The 19,942-nt window shown below is 40.8% G+C and overlaps 1 protein-coding gene across 3 annotated transcripts in view; it reads right to left on the bottom strand.

Annotated features, from left to right (window-relative positions):
- The window catches only part of SMURF1 (SMAD specific E3 ubiquitin protein ligase 1), a 106,502-nt gene that overhangs the window by 84,879 nt on the left and 1,681 nt on the right, over positions 1-19,942 (bottom strand). Inside the window, exon 1 of one of the 3 annotated variants that reach the window (XM_044233603.1) lies at positions 19,783-19,824. The exons of the other annotated variants lie outside the window; for them this stretch is intronic. Within the exon in view, the coding sequence (XP_044089538.1) occupies positions 19,783-19,819 (37 nt within the window). The 5' untranslated portion in view covers positions 19,820-19,824. Of the gene's footprint in view, positions 1-19,782; positions 19,825-19,942 lie in introns of those variants that run through there. 3 annotated transcript variants of the gene reach the window in all.

A 19,942-nucleotide genomic window follows, 5' to 3' on the forward strand; every position in this document is an offset into this window, starting at 1 on the left:
AGTACGCTGCCCCCAGCGGGCAGTGCCCAGGCTCCCCGGCTTCTCCTCTGCCCACCTGAGATCTAGCTCTCCAGTCTGGGGCCTGTGGGCACGGACAGGTAAGGGAGATCGTGTGGAAAGGATGTGAAAGCCTGTGTTCCAAAAAGAGACGGAGACTGTGGAACACACCCATCTCTGCCCTCAATATCGCACTTTCCTCTCTTTCTCGGGCCTCTGAAGAACTTCCAACTGTATCATTCTCCATGAAAATCGGCTGTACTGGTTTGACTCGTGGCTTCTAAGTTTCCAGACAAATTTACAGGTGTCAGACAAAAGAAAGTCCTATCATTATCCACTAGTACCTACAGCCTACAACACAATCCAAAACAAAGTGCTTGTTTTAGCCGGAGTTCTGGGGACTGGGAGCTGTTTTCCATTTTTGTCAGGCTACCATCAAACCTTGTCCCCTTCTCCATCGGTTCCTTACAGAAGCTGCCAGGGATTCTGGCGACAAAGGCAGAAGCACCTCCCCACCTACACACTCCCCTGCACATCCCCACCCACACCAAGCAGCTGGGAGTGACAGCCCGTCCCTTCCTGCCCCATCTTCTTTATTTAGAGAACAGGGCAAAAAAAAAAAAAAAAAAAAAAACCACCACCAAACCTGGAAGCCCCACAGAGCAGCTGCTTTTGCGGTCTGGGACTTAATTTAAGGAAGTTTTCTATGAAACCTCTGAAAAGAAACTAAATTTAGATCAAAGTCCTTCACCACCAATACCAGCCTCTCCAGCTAGGGAACCCGTATGCACAGCAGCGCAATGAGGGGGGAAAACAACAAATTTAAAATACATCTGAATGTGTCATCATTGAGGGAAGTGAAGCTGGCATTACTCAGGCCAAAGAAATTTTCCTCTGGTACCACCAACATCGGAATTCTCCAAAAAAGAGTAGTGACTACAAAAACTTTTAGGGAAAGAAACAGTGACATAAGGGAGAGAGGTTTTCTTGAGAAGATTTCTACTAAGAGAGCAAGGAACTACTCGATATACCAGAAGGTCTAGAATGACATAAACCCAGCACCGAAGTATTAAAATCAACATATTGTCTGAAAAGAGTTCTCTAACACTGAGTCAGACAGGAAGGAAAAACCATCTACTTAGCACTACAATTTCCCCAACACCTCATCCTTCCCAAACGTGTCAACTGAGACCTTGAACTGAGGTAAGGGTCACAGCAAAAACACTGGGGTAACTTGAGATTAATGGCAATTAAAAGGGAGATAGTGCTTTTGTCTGCATTTTTTTTTTTTTCACCTTGAAGACTAAGTCTGATCCATTTAAAAGCTAATCTTCAGGGCACCTGGGTGGCTCAGTAGGTTAAAACCTCTGCCCAGGGTCCTGGGATCGAGCCCCAAGCGGGGTTCTCTGCTCAGCGGGGAGCCTGCTTCTCTCTCTCTCTCTCTGCCTGCTTCTCCGCCTACTTGTGATCTGTCTCTCTCTGTCAAATAAATAAATGAAATTTTTTAAAAAAAAATCTTTTTAAATAAATAAATAAATTTTAAAAAGCTGATCTTCTGGGACGCCTGGGTGGCTGAGTTGGATAAGCATCTGCCTTCGGCTCAGGGCATGATCCCAGGGTCCTGGGATCGAGGCCCACATCAGCCTCTCTGCTCAGCAGGGAGCCTGCTTCCCCCTCTTTCTCTGCCTGCATCTCTACCTTCTTGTGATCTCCCTCTCTCTGTCAAATAAATAAATAAAATCTTTTTAAAAAATAAATAAATAAATAAAAGCTCATCTTCCCAATGTTCCACTCTGCAAATAAAATTAAAATATTATAAATGATTTTCAAATTAACATTCAACAGGGCGCCTGGGTGGCGCAGGAGGTTAAGCGCCCGACTCTTGTTTTCCACTCAGGTCATGATCTCTGGGTCCTGGGATCGAGCCCTTTGTCAAGCTCCACACCTGGCTGGGAGTCTGCTTGAGGATATTCTCTCTCCTTTTCCCTCTGCCCCTTTCTCTCTCTGTGTGTGTCTCTCTCTCAAAAATAAAGTGAAATAAAATAAAAATTAACATTTAACAGCCCATCCTACTTTGTATTCCAGAAAGGTTCTATTTTGCAAGCCATATCTATAGCCAGATTTCAGCAGATAACTGTAAAAGATAAAAACGAGAGTGAAATTTCTCTGTTCTTTCAGGCTTGCATCCTCCTCTTCTCCCCACCCCCAATCAGCTGGGAAACATTCCCAGATTCTTCTCAAGCTTAGTTTGGAAGTAAAGCTCAGCCTTGAAAAACACATAGCCCAGGAAATACTTTGCATCACAGACCACTTAGAAGACTCGGTCCGTCCTCGCCCAAGAGACCTCTTTTCAAACTCTGTTTGAGAGGCGGACAGGCAGTTTTATATTTTCACTAAAACCTTCTGGAACATTGCTAGGAGATAAAATCATTGCAGTCTGGCAACTATACAGTTGTGGAGGGAAGCGCCACACCCAAGAACAAGCTCCTCAGACTTCAGGGGAAACTATTGTTCCAATGGGCTCCCCAGAGCACTTACTCCCTGTGGAAATCAGAGAGCCAGGGGGGGAACAGCATCTGCTAACTGACCATGTTTCTGACAAGCGGCCATCTTGGTAGTCGCCTAGATACTGTCAAGACACAAAGAAAGAGCTACATTGACTCGTTTTTTTTTCAGTATTTTTGGTGAAACGTTAATGTCCTTAGCCCTTCACTATCAAAAAGACAGACTCAGTCACACAGATACCAGCTGTATTTCTTTTTACATAATTATAATTTCACATCATTTCTCTTGAGTCTTCAGGACAGCCACTGGTGTTATATTTGGGTACTGTTCAAAATGTCTCCAGGACCCAACAATGGTCTATACTAGCAAATTCTCTCCTCACTTGGTTCATGGGTTCACACGCTGGATTACGTGGAACCACAGACTGCTCCATCCGAGAGTGAAAAACAGCTTCATGACACTATCAAATAGAATATAAAATTCCTTCACAGAAAGTGGGTGGTGAGGAGGCCTGGGGACCACACCAAAGAGAAAAATATCACAGGGAGAGCTTGAAGAATGTTCAAACTTTTACAAACTGACGATTATCAAAGGGAAGGAGATAAGGGTGGGGGAAATTGGGGGAGAGGGAGTGGGAGGTACAGGCACGAGTGAGTCAGGAGAATAAAAGTTCGGCCTAGAGAATATAGTCGATGGGACTTGTGGGGAGCAGAGCATGATGGAGAGAGTTGTCGAATCACTGTGTTGTACACCTGAAACTAAGGTAATACTGTGTGTCGATTATACTTCATTAAAAAAAGGGAAAAAAAAAAAAGAAAGTTTAAAATTTTAGAAGTCACCAAAATTATACAGTTGACAACAGGGAGCTTAGGGGATAAGGGAACTGACCCCTTATCCCTGTGTGGCTGAAAGCCTGCATACATGCACTGAAAACCGAAAGATACCTAGGAATAAACTTAACCAAAGAGGCAAAGAATCTATACTCAGAAAACTATAAAGTACTTATGAAAGTAACTGAGCAAGACACAAAGAAATGGAAAAATGTTCCATGTTCATGGATTGGAAGAACAAATATTGTGAAAATGTCTATGCTACCTAAAGCAATCTATACGTTTAATGCAATCCCTATCAAAATCCCATTCATTTTTTTTTTCAAAGAAATGGTATAAATAATCCTAAAATTTATATGGAACCAGAAATAGCCAGAGGAATATTGAAAAAGCCAGAGGAATATTGAAAAAGAAAGCCAAAGTTGGTGGCATCACAATTCCAGACTTCAAGCTCTATTACAAAGCTGTCGTCATCAAGACAATATGGTCCTGGCACAAAAACAGACACACAGATCAATGGAACAGAATAGAGAGCCCAGAAAACCCATGTATAACTTCTGACTTGCCCCAAAACATAACTACTAACAGCCTACTATTGACTGAAAGGCTTACTGATAACATAACCAGTCAACTAACACATATTTTATAAAGTTCTATGTATTATATACTATATTCTTGTAATACAGCTAGAGAAAAATTAAGAAAATCATAAAAGAAAATACATTTACAGTACTACACTGTAATTATTTTTTAAAAAATCTGTAAGTGGACTCATGCAGTTTAAACCCATGTTGTTCAAGGGGTCAACTGTATTTATTTTTTAGAACTGTAATTAGAGTAATGTTTCAGTGATATATATGAGATACATAATAATAAGACACAGTTTAGTCTGATTTTTAGTAAATAATCAATAGGAATGTAGGCCAAGTCAGAAATAGCAATAAAAATAAATGTTAAATTGGTAAGAGGAGGTGGAAATTTGAGAATATTCACTTTCCTTTTTATATTGTCACTTATCTTTGTCACAATAATGCTAGTGCCATTTCCCCCCTCCATAAGCAAACTTTGATGCAGAAAAGTCGATTGAAAAAGAGAGCTCCTAACTGAATGATGTTTAATGATGATTTTAATTTGGAGACAAAAAAAGAAAAGAACTAGATTCAGAAACAATGTTTACACTAACTTAAAAAGTAAGAAGCAGGGGCGCCTGGGTGGCTCAGTGGGTTAAAGCCTCTGCCTTCGGCTCAGGTCATGATCCCAGGGTTCTGGGATCGAGCCCCACGTCGGGCTCCCTGCTCCGCAGGGAACCTGCTTTCTCCCCTCTCTCTCTCTGCCTGCCTCTCTGCCTACTTGTGATTTCTCTCTGTCAAATAAATAAAATCTTTAAAAAAAAAAAAAAAAAGGTAAGAAGCAAAGTAACTTCCTAAACTTAACTCCAATCCACTTACGAGAACCCCCAGTGGAGGTTGACCTTGACCAAATGTGGGGAAACAGCTGGGTGCTGAATTACTTCATTCATTTCCTTGCAACAACCTTATAAGGTGGGTATTGTCTGAGGCTTAAAGCCGAAATGCATGATTTGTCCAAAGACACTGGTATGTGGTGGAACTGGGTGGACCAACTCCACAGTCTCCCAAGTGGAGCCAGGAGAAGTACCTACTTTGTAAGTTTATTGAGAGGATAACTCAGGAAATGTGACTAGCATAGTGCCTCCCTGGTGATAATAAAAGCCTTGAGAAGTGACAAATATCTTCATTATGATTGCCAATAGTGACCACAACCCTGAACAGCAAAGCTGGACAGGAAACCCAGGTCAGGTGTATCTTAAAACTCACAGTCAACCAACCGTAGTGTTCATCTTAGGATCGCATAGTATGTGGTCTGGATAGCTGACCTAGTTTCCCATAAAGAGCCGAAGGGCAGAAGGGGCACCCCAAAGAGTAACATCCCAACATTAAAGCTTAGCATTTGGCAGACTCTCATTCTAGAAACTCTTTGGAAAGACTCCAGACTGGCTGTGAAGGTTGTACAACCCCAGCGTCTGCGATCCAGAGCAGAGCTAAGGGAGGGGGAAAGAGACTGGACCTTCCACGGGATCTGCCTCCCCAACTCGAGTGATTGCCTTTACGTCTGAGTGCACTTTACGTCTGACCTACTTTGCCCACAAAAAGATTCTGAACAGTACCTGACTGTAAATGGAAGTAGTCCCGGAGTCCAAAAAAAGGTGGGGAGGGGTGCGAAATCACTACACAAACACCAACTTGTCATTCGTACTGGAGGAGCCAGAGCTGGGCTCCAATTAGAACTTCTAAGAAGGTCTTAAGAAAGCATGTTGCAATCAACCAGAAAGATATTAACATCAGGGGAAGGGCTAAGGCAGATTTCCCGTGGCATTTTCTCAGGTGTCCAACGTCATTTAGTACTTACGTCACTTTGCTTACTTTACAGACACTTCTTATCCCTTCTGATTGGAAGGGTTTTTCTAGGGCCAAATAGGGAATCTGATGTTAACTTAGTAACAATGCACAGACTGGGTAAATAACAAGTGTTTTCCTTCATCTGGTCTCCATCCCCTTCCTGATGTCCAGTGCTGTGCTTGCCAGGCAACCTAGCACTTAGTAGTTTTTCAATAAATGTTTGTTAAAAGAAACTTTGTAGACCATTTAGTCTACACTTGGCCCCAACAAAGGATTCCTTATAAAGCCCATAGAAAGCCGATCATTTGCATAAACACAGTCACACACACTACTTTGTGAAGGAGCCGAGTTTAGCCCCTCGAGTCACTGTTACCAAGTTCCCCTCCCACAGTAGCCACACACCCACAGGAGGCATCACAACCGACCTCCTCTAAGCACTTACCCTGCATACCCTTTTTCTAGCACTTTCCACAGCTAGAAAGTGGCAAAACTAGAACCGGAACACGGGCCTCCAGCTGGCTCTTAGCCACCACACTACTCCGTTTACTGGACCCTGTGCTGTCCTCTGGACACGAAAGGGCCCTTCCTACAGGGCAGGCCTCTAAAACCAGAATGCTCTGATCGAATCTCTCTACTGCTACCCAGACTCCGCAGTCTGTCACTGAAGCCTGGGTCCTCTGTCTGGCCACACTCCTGCCCCATTCCGTCTTTGCATGTGCGAGCCCCCGTGGCCCCTCTCCCATGCATATCTTTCCAGAGCTGCTTCAAATTCGGCCTCCCCAGCGGCTAGACCTCTGTAGCCCACAAGGAGTTGTCTTTTCAATCTGGCACCTTTAAGGAAAAAAAAATTTTTTTTAAATGCTCAACTGTTTCTAGTGACTGCCTCACTCCCTACTGTACTGTTAAGTTCCTGGTAGAGACTATTTTTGTGACATCCCTCTCATCCTTAACACTCTTCGAGTATTGTGCGCAATCCTGAGTAAGGCAGTGAACTGGCTTTGGTGCTTATGCTCCTTTAGAAATAATCTGACTAGAAAATTAATATCAAATTCAAATGCAAAAATGATGAACTATAATGTTAAAAATGAAGTGTCACTAAAATAATACAGAGCTTATTTCTCCCTTATATTTTTCAACAGATATATATTCCTTCAAAAAAATAGATATGCTACGGAACACACTGGGGAACAATGTCTTTCTCTGCTATTTCCTTAAAATGATTCTTCTTTAATGAGATGCCCTTCTGTCCCTAAACTATCAGATAATCCGAACTGGGTTTATTTGGTGTTACTTTTAGTAGCATTTCACAGCTGTTAAAAAGAAAAGGCAACCTCAATCTGGAGAGGTTGATATGATGCATAAACAAATTAACATAACAGGTTTATTCCCTGCTATCATTACACATCCACCATAGGCTGGGTCATTGTCAGGGGAGTGGAAGGGGGTACGGCGGGGGCCAGGGCAAAAGGGGGACGGACTCTCCTCCACATAATCATTCAGGGACCCAGGCTGATAAAGGCTCCACTATATGCCACACAGTTCCCAGTGCCCCCACGGAAGAGCTGGAGGCTCCTATTGCTTCAGCCTCACCGTGGGACAAATCATGTCTTACGGTTCACCAGCCAGAACTCGTCCTGCGGTCCCACTAACCACAAGGCTTCTGAAGAGCAGGGAGGTTTCTGCTACAGAGGCAGCTGTGGGTGTATGAAAATAGAGCAATTCCTGTATTGTGTGGAAAAGCGAGATACAGGACAGTGCACATCCTAGTCTAGCACCTGCGTCGAAGAGCGGGAGAAAAGGAAGGGAACCTTTGGAAGAATACAAGACAAACTAGTAATGTCATGATAATAATAGTTACTTCCCTAGAGGCAAGCTGGTTGACAAGGGACAGGGAGTAGGAGACTTATTTTTGATGAATACCCTTTTATATCATATGCATACATCATCTATTTAAAAACTCTCACTGAAATTTTTAGGCTGTGATGTACACACTTCAAATTAATGAGCTGGGTTGTTTTTCTGAATAAAGTTCCATCTATTCTAATATAAGAAACCCCAAATCCTTGACTCATACTGCCTGAAATTAAACACCTGGAGTAACACTGACATCATCGTATCCTTTCATAAAGCCTTGTGAGAGATCTTGACTGGCTTCTGTCGATTCTAAGCATAAACAATGCTACTAAGCAGGTGAGAATTGCTTACGTTAATAAACAGTTTCCTTCTGGAAATCATATTTCTGTTACTTCCACATAGGTCCCATTTCCCAAAGTAAAACTTCTTTTCTGAAATAAAAATGTATTTTTTTCCTACTGCTAGGCTGAACCCTATGCAAAATACAGCAACCAAACCCAGGTTTCCAAAAAGAAAACCTCACTGCTATCTCAGAATGCATGAAAATATGTTGATATGATGCACAGAGCCAGTCTTTTCCAAAATCATAATCAACACCCTCAAATAATATTTAAATGCTTCCTGTGCCAGATGTGCCAGAGGACAGCCTCTGGGGCTTATGACAAGGTAAACGGCACTTCTGCTCACCTCCTGTAGTTGTCTCAAACAAAAGTGGAATCCGTTGACATTCAGGTGATGAAGCAAGCCATAAATAATGCAATAAGTAAACACGTAGGTCAAGTCTCCAAAAAGACTTCCATAATTCATTTCAATCTTAATATCAAAAACAGGTCTAAAAAAAGAGCCCAAACAGGCTTACACCACCCCCATCCCAACACCTGAAGCTTCAGGCTCCAAGAGAAAGAGAATGCTATCGAGGCTATGTGCTATCCTTACGGATTTTACTCTAAATTCCAGCTTAGCGTATTACATGGTGACTTTTTACTGCGCAAGTTGGTTCTTAAACAGCCTGTGACTATCGCTCAAGCTCTATAGTATACTTCCACATACAAATTTTAGTGGAAAATCAAATACCGTGCACTGCTTTCAAGTATCAATATTCTGTCTTCCCACTGAACGTGTTCGGGTGTATCAAAGGCATTTTCCTAAACAGGCTTTCCGCCAAAAACCTGGGTGCTCTAAAAGGTTCTGGGTACCATCAATTCACCTACCTTTCATTTCAAATAGCTTGACCCAACCGATATTAACAATCTCCAAAAACATGACTCAATTTTATTTCTAAGTCGCTGAAGAAAAACAAATTATCAAAGTTTCCAAGCCCACCATGGGTCTTGTATAATCCATTATTAAATCTACAGAATGAATTAGTAATTATTAAATTGCCAATACTGCAATACAGGAGACCAACACCAACATAAGGAGGAAAAAAAAAAGAAAAGAAACTTCAGGTCACACTGCATTATGTTTAAACTGAAGACAGATGGCATTAATTTGTGGGTATGCAAACAATTGCCAGGACTTCCAAGTCAAAGACAGCCATAATACCATGTATCATTGTTTCTAAGACATTTTTTCTGATTTTAACATCTCTGAAATCTTCAAATGAATCACAGTGTAGTGTAATTACTGGTGTTTCTTTTTTAGTGGTACATAAAACAATGGTGTGACTTTTCAAAGTCATCTTAGAGTCACTGAAATATGACAACATTAACATTAGCTAACACATATTGAACACTTACTACGGACCAGACATTGTATGTGGATTATTTCATTTAATACACACAAACTGAAGTGTCTCCAACTATTTCCCAACCCATTCCCTTTTTTTTTTTAGCTGAGTAAACTAAGAGATGAGGTCACTCGTCTAAAGGCAAAGGCTGGCTCCTGCCCAGCTCCTAAACCACTCCACCTGGCTGACTCCAGAGGAAAGACCTTGGAGGTATGAGAGCCAACCAATCTTCTTGGAAGATAGGTTCAAAGCTCAGGCAAGCATCTTTAAGCCCCCTTTGCTTTTTTTTTTTTTTTTTTTTTTTAGGAAAATAGCAAAGAAAACACAGAGCTCCAAATATCAAAAATGAGTATTAATCCAAAGCTTTCATTATAAAAGAAGGGTTGGTAATCACTTACCAAAAAAATTATACACTTGGATAAAAAACAATTTTTTCTTTCTATTCCTCCTAAATTCAACTTACAAACAACTAATATGCACTTTCCCCTCTCAAAAATATCCTATCATCTCCAGAGAAATGACTTAAGAATTTCTAGAATCTGGGGTGTCTTGGTGGCTCAGTGGGTTAAGCTTCCGCCTCCAGCTCGGGTCATGTCCTCAGGGTCCTGGGATTGAGCCCCACATCTGGCTCTCTGCTCAGGAGGGAGCCTGCTTCCCCCTCTCTCTCTGCCTGCCTCTCTGCCTACTTGTTATCTCTCTCAGTCAAATAAATAAATAAATTTTTTTTTAAATTTCTAGAATCTGCACTGAAGTTTGTTTAAAGTCTTAGTATTGAAATAATCCCCAATAAAATAACACTACACAACAATTCAGAAACATTCTATAATACAAATCAGCAATGATATTTGTTGGGGTAAGTTCATATATAAAGCTACCATTCCTAACTCTCAGGAAAATTATCTGGCATTTTTACAAAAATGGCATCTTTTGCTTTGCACTACTACAAAGAAGGCATATTTCTTTTTCCTAAGTTCATTAAACAGCAGCTTTATCATCCTCACACTCAGCATACACAAAACTAGCATTATAAATTTTTTTTAATGGGATTGTCTAGTTATTTGTTGGTTGCCCTCCTAGCATCCATAAAATTTTCTCTTCCACCAAAACGTCCCAAATGTTGGGTGGAACTAACGCCATTACTAGATTCCAAGATGGCTCCTTCTTGTCCAACCAGCACATCCCATCATCCTTGCCACCGTGGTTGGTTCACAAACGAACACATGACCCACATCAGGCGAACCCAACAAAGGGATTCAACTCCAGGACTTCCATTCTAGCAATTACTGTTGGGAAAGTGGACTTTAAACATTTCTGCTGGTTAAACCTAGAAGCAAATAGCCATGGGAGCTTCTAATAGCCATCTTTTGATCATAAGAAAAAAAGAGATAGCCAAGAATGGTTCTGAGGTCACAACACTGAGAACCAAAGTGAAACTGGATTCTTCTCATGCTATTAACTACTTTTGTACTTTTCAGATAACTTACTGAATAAAATGCTTCCTACGGAACCAATTCAAGCTAGGTTTTCTGCTACTTACATCTGAAAGCATCCTAGTTGGGTTTTTTTTTGTTTTTTTAATAAAAATATCATGACGTATGGTATTATAAATACAAGACAGAAGCAAAAAATGTGAAATTGGCTGAAGAAAGGAGGCAGGGTAAAATTCAATGAACACCCTCCCTGGTTGATGACATCAATTACTAAGATAGGGGAGACTCGGATCAGAGCATCTTGGGGAATGACTAGGGGGGTGTGGTGTGGTGAGAAGGACAAAACTGGGACTTATCCAGAGGAAACCACTGTTGTATTCCTGTACAAGGGAATGTAACGTGTTCTGAACCACGAAGACTGAATTTCCCATTCTAAACTCATTTTTCAAATAGTAATCTTCAGTTTGGCTTCCTGACTTCCCTCCATGGTTGCGTACAATTGAACTTGTCATTGGCTGTCCCTAAGTCATCAGACCAGGAGAAGCTCTACATACCCTGACCAAGACAACTGGTCATTCTCTCCAGTGCTCTTGGAGCTGCAGCTAGAGGCAGCGAACACCGAAGCGGAGGGTAAAGGAGCTGCGCTAGCCAGGAGGAAAGGGAAATGCTGGCAAACCACTTTCCAGCTCCCGCTTTCCAATACGCCAGAATGAGAACTTTTATAATAAATCTTTCAGCATCTTTGAAAGAGAGAAATAATTGATAAATGACATTTAAATCAAATAGGGCACGAAGCTGCTGTCCAAGCAAGAGATGGTCCCAGCTTGAAGTAGGATGGAGACAACAGGCATAAAGAGAAGACACCCTCCAGATGAACTGTGGGGGCAGAGTCCAAAAGGCTGCAGGGTCAGAAGTTAGGTATGAAAAACGAGAACAGGTCTTGGGTTTTGGTTTGAGCAACTGAGTAGATCTAACGAAGCGAGGATGGCTGGGGAGAGGAAGGCTTCCGGGGAGGAGGGAACCAGGAAGATCGTTTGGGACATGTTAAGCTTAAGGTGTTTCTTAGGCACGTTTGGGAAGAGGAATGCTACCTTTTCAACCCTGCACGATCAAGAAGGGAAAAAAGGCTAAGTTAAATCAATGTCCCATGAGGACATGTAGGCCTTCTCCTTCACATGACTACTGATTATTGTAAAGTATGAATTCATTATAGCTGGACTAAGTGTGTTTCCAAGTATTTCTGTAACAGCACATGGGATGATTATCTATTCAGGACAAGAGAAACTATCTTTCTCTGTCCTATAAAGTGTGTTTTTCAAGAGTAAAACAAGTTGCATGCTTTTTTTTTTTTTTAAAGATTTTATTTATTTATTTGACAGAGAGAGATCACAAGTAGGCAGAGAGGCAGGCAGAGGGGGGGGGGGAAGCAGGCTCCCTGCTGAGCAGAGAGCCCGATGCGGGACTCGATCCCAGGACCCTGAGATCATGACCTGAGCCGAAGGCAGCGGCTTAACCCACTGAGCCACCCAGGTGCCCCAGTTGCATGCTTTTTTTAACCTAGAAATAAAACACATACAAAACAAAACACCCAACCCTCTTGGAGCTTGGTTTGATAGCTTGGCTCCCGTGAGGAAACAGGAGAACAGGACACACAGAGAGAAGGCATTACTAGCCCTGTTCAGATGAGCAGACATTGAACAATCCTCAAATCCATCATTTGTAGGTAATACATGGAGAAATGCTATTCAGTAAACTTAGAATTTTTATCCCAAAGACCAAGGAGAACAAAAAGGCAATGAATTATAGGTGGTTACAACTTTTTCTACTTTTATAGAGTCAGAGATTCCTTTTTTAGGCACAGCTAAAATTAGTAAAGAAGCCCTTTAAAAAAGTTTAAAGCAAACATACTGATTATGTGAATACTTAGGGAAAATACCAAGTTATTGTTCCTGATTTATGCAAATTATCATTTTCACTTCCACTTTAGGGATGAGGTTCTTTTCTTTTTTTTTTTTTAAAGATTTTATTCATTTATTTGATAGACAGAGATCAGAAGTAGGCAGAGAGGCAGGCAGAGAGAGAGAGAGGAGGAAGCAGGCTCCCTGCTGAGCAGAGAGCCGATGTGAGGCTCGATCCCAGGACCCTGGGATCATGACCTGAGCCGAAGGCAAAGGCTTTAACCCACTGAGCCCCCCAGGCACCACATGAGGTTATTTTCTAAAATTAGGTCAGAGATAACCCCAAATGGCATTCCAAATAAAGGACTATTATTCAGAACCACGACCCCAGTCTTTTAAGGACTCACTATAGAGAGGGGCTTCAGGAGGACCCGATTTCTGAATCTGGAAAGAATCATTTGGGCTTACTTAGTATTATGCTGGAAAAATTCTGGGTGGGAGGTGTTATCAGAACAAACATATCCTCTGGGAAAATGAGTTTGTTGAGATCTACAAAGTACGCAGAATATTTTTTACTCTCCAAAACCCAGGAATCGTCCTGTGAAGAAATGCACATAAACATGGATATATGCCTTTAGATGGCATTTAAGCCTTTTAAAATATATTGGGGGGGGCCGTGCCTGGGTGGCTCAGTTGTTAAGTGTCTGCCTTTGGCTCAGGTCATGATCTCAGGGTCCAGGGACTGAGCCCTGCATCTGGCTCCCTGCTCAGGGGGAAACGTGCTTCTCCCTCTCCCACTCCCCCTGCTTGTGTTCCCTCTCTTGCTGTGTCTCTCTCTGTCGAATAAATAAAATCTTAAAGAAAAAAAAAATCATTTTGAATTTTCAGAACACCTACATACAAAAACAATTACTATTGGCAATTAACGTACTTGTTGCTCTAAGAAATTCTTAAGAGCTGTAGATTCTTTTTGATTTTAACATCTGTAATTGTTGAAAAGCAATCTATTCTCAAGCAGGAAGGAGGAAGAGATCAAACAATACAAAGAAGAAAACAGGGAAAAAATGTCCCTCTCGCCTGGATCTTCAGGCCGTGGTTCTCCTTCCCAGAGAAAATCACCATCGGTATTCTCAGAGGTATCCTTGTTGTAATGTTCTATACAAATAAATCTAGATAAATTTCCCCTTTTATTTTTTATTACTCGCACAGTATGTACAATATTCACTGTTTTGAATCTTTCTCCCCACTCTCAACAATGTATCTTAGAAAATGTTCCACATCAGAATATAAAGCACTATCAGGGCACCTGGTGGCTCAGTCAGTTGAGCGTCAGCATCTGCCTCTGGCTCAAGTCATGATCCCAAGATCCCAGATCGAGTCCTGCGTCAGACTCCCTGCTCAGTGGAGAGTCTGCTTCTCCCTCTGCCCTGTTCACGCTCTCTCTAGCTCTCAAATAATTTTTAAAAAATTTTAAAATAAATAAAGCACTGTCTTATTCTCTTAAACAGCTACACATCCCTGGGGATATAATGTAATTTCTTTAACTAGTGCCCTACTGATGCACACTTAGGTTGTTTCCAGTCTTTCATAAGCTCAAACAATGCTGCAATAAGTTTGCATGTTAAGACTTTTTTTTTTTTCAAGTTTATTTACTTATTCATTTTTAAGTAATCTCTCCACCCAATGTGGGTGGGGCTCAAAGTCACAACCCCCAGATCAAAAGTCTCATGCTCTTCCGACTGAGCCACCCAGGCCCTGGCTGCATATTAAGACTTTACACAAATGTGTGAATGGATCTGGGAAAAAAATTCCTAGAGGCAGAACTGTTCCATCAAGGGCATATCACTTATTATCCGATAGCACCAAACTGCCACCCTTACTCTATTATGTCCGTTTACATTTCCCAGCCAACGGTGTAAAAGAGTTTCTCCTTTTCCACACCTTTGTCATCCCTAACGTATTTCCAAACTCCCTGGTCTTTGCTAATCTGCTAAATGAAAAACAGCTGCACTCCTAGTTTTAACTGATATATTGTTCGGTATATAAGGCTGGGCATCTCTCTGCATGTTTGAAATTCATTTTTTTTTTTCCCTTTCCTATGAATTGTCTGTATTCTTTGCAAACAGGTTATTATTGGCCTACTCCTAGTTGACTTTGAAAGCTCTTTATACAGTAAGGAAGCTAGACTTTCATTTTCACATAGATTGCAAATTGTTTTTCCTAGTTTGTCTTTGCATATTAGTTTTTATCCATTTTCTTTTTCCATGGAGAAATTTCCTATCCAACTAAAGTTTTTTTAATTATTTACAATTATGTATCAGCTGATTCTTTCAGATTTCTAAAGCTACAAAAGCATATCACTTGCAAATAATAACAATTTTGCTTTCTGATGTCTTTTTCTAATTAATAACAATTTTGACAGCGCACATCCCTATATTGTTCCTGACTTTAATGGGAATGCTTCCAAGGATTCACAATTAAAGATGATGCTGGCTTTGGCTTCTAACACTATTTCTCTAAGCTCTAGAGAGAATGCACAAAGAATTTAACAGTTTGTTCTTGCGTGCATTTTTCATGTCCATCAATAGGTTTTATAGATTTTCTGCAGTGTCAAATATACCATTAGCTTTAGCATTTACATAATTATTTAGGAACTAGAAATAACAGGAACCTATGACTCTGTATTTACAGTCGGCTACTCTACAAATAATTCATAACTATTCATTAAAATATTTCATGCACATCTAGTCCCTGTGCGACAGGAAAAGGCAGGTATCTCACATCCCAGGCAAACCGAGTCTCTAAAAGATCATAATCCACCCACCTCCTTTCCCCACTGTGGCACTTTTGTGAGCTAGAAATCAAATTCAGACCTTTTGACTCCCAACCCAGGGTCTAAGGCACAAGAAAGCACCAGGGCCTTTAGAGAATTTAGCGACTGCCCTACAAACAAAGAAAAAAGCAGGCTACCGTCTACAACCCGGAGCTTCGCAAGGTTCTCTTCCAGACTCCCGAAAGCAACCTCCAAGTCGGACTCAGGAGCTTAAAACATCTGAAATGGCATCACCCAGCAGCCAGCTTAATAGGTTCACGCTCAGTGATACACAATGTTGCCGACACTCCTCAGCCAATTAGGATCCCTTTCAGCTGCGAGGGAGGTGCACACAACTGGAATCAGGTGGGGGCAGCGCCAGATGCACTGATTGTATGCTATTTACGCCTTGTTTTAAAACAATAAAAGGGTTTTTTTTTCTTTAATCCAGAAGTATGGAAACCACATTCCACTTAGTTTAAATATCCAAATGGATGAAATTACATCTGTAGACACAAAAGTAATTCTAACATTTTGAAAAGAAGATATGCCTGTTCCACATGGCTAGGTGCTTTTGTTTTGTTTCTCAACAGAGCTCTCCAGTTCATCTCTAAGCAGCATGCCTTAGGGACTGTGGTCAGCTAGAAGGAGCGTGCAGAGGACAACAAGCCAATTTAAATTAGAGGCTGGCTCTCACTAAAATTCACTTACAGAACAACAAGTGAACCAGTCGCTTAAGTTGTTCAGGGACAAAAATAAATAAATAAATGGCCACATAGTTTTAATTCTCTGTTTAAAAATATTTCACCTCTAAAACGGTTTTGAAATTACAAAAATGTGATCCAAATAAGAATTCTAAAAGTTTGGGTTTCTCAACCAGAATATCAGAGCCTGCCAAGATACTACATTATTTCATCTATTTTGGAAGGTTCCTGAACTTCCCTTTTGCTCTTGGCACTCAATAAAAATGCACAATTCAGCTATTTTAACTTTTAACCAGTGCCCACAAACATGTTACAAAACAGCCAGTCTAGATAAGTGGATCATTGAGCCGATGTTGAAATATTATGGGTCAGTCTTCCTTTTTTTATTCATGAGGAAAGATTTATTCCCGAGTGACTCAGTCACAGAACCTCCTGACACCCAGCGTTCCACACTAGGACCTGACAATGTGTCCAAACAGAGAAAATGAAAATTTGTAGAAGAGAAGGAATAACTCGAAGTTCAGACACCACTTTCATGGTTGCAAAACCCGGAGTTTTGACCTCAGACTTGTAGGCAAAAATTCTAGTTGGCTTTCACTACAACTGCTATGAAGATACAGATAAAAATAAAGTGTATAAAGTTATTTCATTGCTCAAGTCAGTTAGGTGGGTCAAGAAGCTTTAAAAAGAAATGGATTTGAGGCGAAAAAAAAAACCTTAATGTGATCAAATCACAAATAAAATCAGTAATGCAACTATATTTGGCAGAATGTGATTTCTTTTAGAGTAAATTGAGGTTTTGCCATAGTTACTTGATTTAGCCCATCCCACACCCTTGGCTAATTCAGCTCAGATAAGTGCCTTGACTATACCTTCAGAAACTTGAGGCTGACCCTGAGGAACATGTTCTAGAAACTCAGGAGCAGCTCATGGCTAAACACCAAATGACTTATTCCAGCCTATCCTGGTTATGGTTGTTAAAACCCAAAGTTCTTCCTGCCTTACATAAACCGGGTTCCCTGCTGGCATAACCTAACAAAGGCAACACTTAACAGCTTTCTTAACCTTTCAGAGAAGCCAAACTAGTCCAAATCAATTAGGCCACCTGTTACTGACAAATCAAAGTTATTGACAGCTATTAATACAACTTTTTCTCTCCAAGTAGCCTCATCTGGATGGCTGAACCCCAAGTCTCCCTTACTTTCCATGTGCTACAACTTTAAAAATAGCCTCTGTTTCCACATGCTATCAAGGAAGGTCTCCTCCTCCCTCTACTTGGAATTAGAATTTTTCTTTTCACAATACACAGTCACGCTCCAAAAGCTATAAAAACACAAGGAGGTTTGAGAGTATCTCAAGGCATAAAAATGCAAAAAAAAATTTTATAGGCATTTGCCATTTCAACTAACTGGTTAACATTAGAATAAAATGAAATTTGCCTGAAGAGCACTGCGGAACCCTTAAAGCTCAAAATTCCACTCTTTTACCCAAAGTGGCCTAAATAACATATCTGGGATTCATTTGCGTACCACATAAGAAGAAAGACTTTGCAAATCCTGCTTGAATTTAAAATAATAATGTTCCCAAAGTGTTTGATTTGCTAGTGAACTCAAAATGTCTGCAAGATAATGTTAAGATAACTTGATTTTGCACATATTATGCCCCAAACCTACTGAAACTATTTAAAAACTATTTCCCTGTTAAAATACCACAAAGACATTCATTACAGTTAACTTCTTTCAAATATAAAGAGTCAAATATTCATTTTACTGCATAGGCCAGGCTTCCAAAGCAGTTCCATATACTACCCAATAGTTTGCAAAAACAGAAAGGGTTCCACAGGAAGAAAAAAATATCCTAATCAATACACAAAATGAATGCTTCACCTAAATCAAACACAAGTGCTGTGTTTTATTTTATTTTATTTTTATTTATTTATTTGACAGAGAAATCACAAGTAGGCAGAGAAGCAGGCAGAGAGAGGGGGAAGCAGGCTCCCCGCCCAGCAGAAAGCCCACTGTGGGCTCTGACATGATTACCTTGAATCGTGCCCATGTGATATCAATGACCGGTGAGAATATCCCTCGGTTTAAAAACAAATTTTTTTTTCCCCAATATGACACATAGTAATAAACTCTGAAACCTGTAGCAAGAGTACTCGATTTTTGAAAGATGACTCCAACATGCCAGATGTGGAGAGATTTCAAACTCCTGACAACCTTAAAAATGAGGCCGGAGGGCGCCTGGGTGGCTCAGCCAGTTAAGCGTCTGCCTTCGGCTCCAGTCATGATCCCAGAGTTCTGGGATCCAGCCCCACGTCGGGCTCTCTGCTCAGCAGGGAGCCTGCTTCCCCCTCCCTCTCTCTGCCTCTCTGCTACTTGTGATCTCTATCTCTCTCTGTCAAATAAATAAATAAAAATCCTTAAAAAAAAAAAAAAAATGAGGCCAGGGGCGCCTGGGTGGCTCAGTGGGATGAAGCCTCTGCCTTCCGCTCAGGTCATAATCCTGGGGTCCTGGGGTCCTGGGATAGAGCCCCGCATCGGGCTGTCTGCTCAGCAGGGAGCCTGCTTCCCTTCCTCTCTCTCTGCCTGCCTCTCTGCCTACTTGTGATCTCTGTCTGTCAAATAAATGTTAAAAAAAAAAAAAAGGCCAAAACCTATTCTATCTACAATGAAACAGGATTCCAGCATCTTAATTAACATAACAGCATGTCAATTAACATTCAACAGACAACACACGTGGGTCATACCGGTCTGCAATCACCGCTAAACTCAATTCTGTTGCAGCGAGGACCACACTCACAGATCATCCCAGACCCTCAATAACACCAACAGGGGTGAAGGGAAAGGGGGCTTTGGAAATAACCTCATCACCTGATCCTTCAATAGCAAATCCCATGCCAAACTCTTCAAAACGTTTCTGTATCTTCAGCTTCTAAATTTCTGAACCCAAAAATTATTTGGGAGGACAAACCAAGCCTTCCCTTTTACCAAGGATAGGCCCACACGAGCCAACAAGGTTTGACGAACATATACACATCTGACACAAACATTGTAATTAGAACCTATTCCTTCTGAAACATTAGTCACATTTCTACCAGAACTCATGAAATCAGTTACTCCTGCTATTAACAAGAAAAATGAAACCAATCTGATGTCAATTACAGATTGCACTGTAAATGGGAATCAAATTAAAGTTGCCAGTAATTAAAGTTTTACAAGGATTACAAAGTCAAAAACAGGGCTTTCATGTAACCATAAAAATAACAATGTTATATACTGTATCTACATGGTGAGAAGCTGTTTCCTACTAGCCCTGGAATAAAGGATTATGTTCCTCCAGAAGCAAAGATCCCTGGGATACATGGCAGTTATTTCACAAAACCAGGCTCTGGATTTGGGTCCAAATCATTATCTGATCATATTATCTTATTGTAACCTAATCTGACATCTTTATACCAAACCAAACCAAACCAAACAAAACAAAACAAAACCAAAAAAACCCATATATATAACTATACATATATCTATCTATATATATATATCTATAGCTATCTATCTATATAAAACCCTTTTGAAAAAAATAAATCACGCAACAACTACGCACTTTCAAAGGAAACTTTAGTTTGAAACCAATCACCCATTGCTGTTTTCCTGGATTTTTACCGACGAATTAGGGCCACGCATCTGCCATCAAGTGTCCAAAATGCTCATTCGCTCTTGGAAAGGATCTGACCGAACTCTGACCAGACTGGCCACGGAACACA

Source organism: Neovison vison, chromosome 14 (genome assembly GCF_020171115.1).
Source record: "Neovison vison isolate M4711 chromosome 14, ASM_NN_V1, whole genome shotgun sequence".
Taxonomy (NCBI): domain Eukaryota; kingdom Metazoa; phylum Chordata; class Mammalia; order Carnivora; family Mustelidae; genus Neogale; species Neogale vison.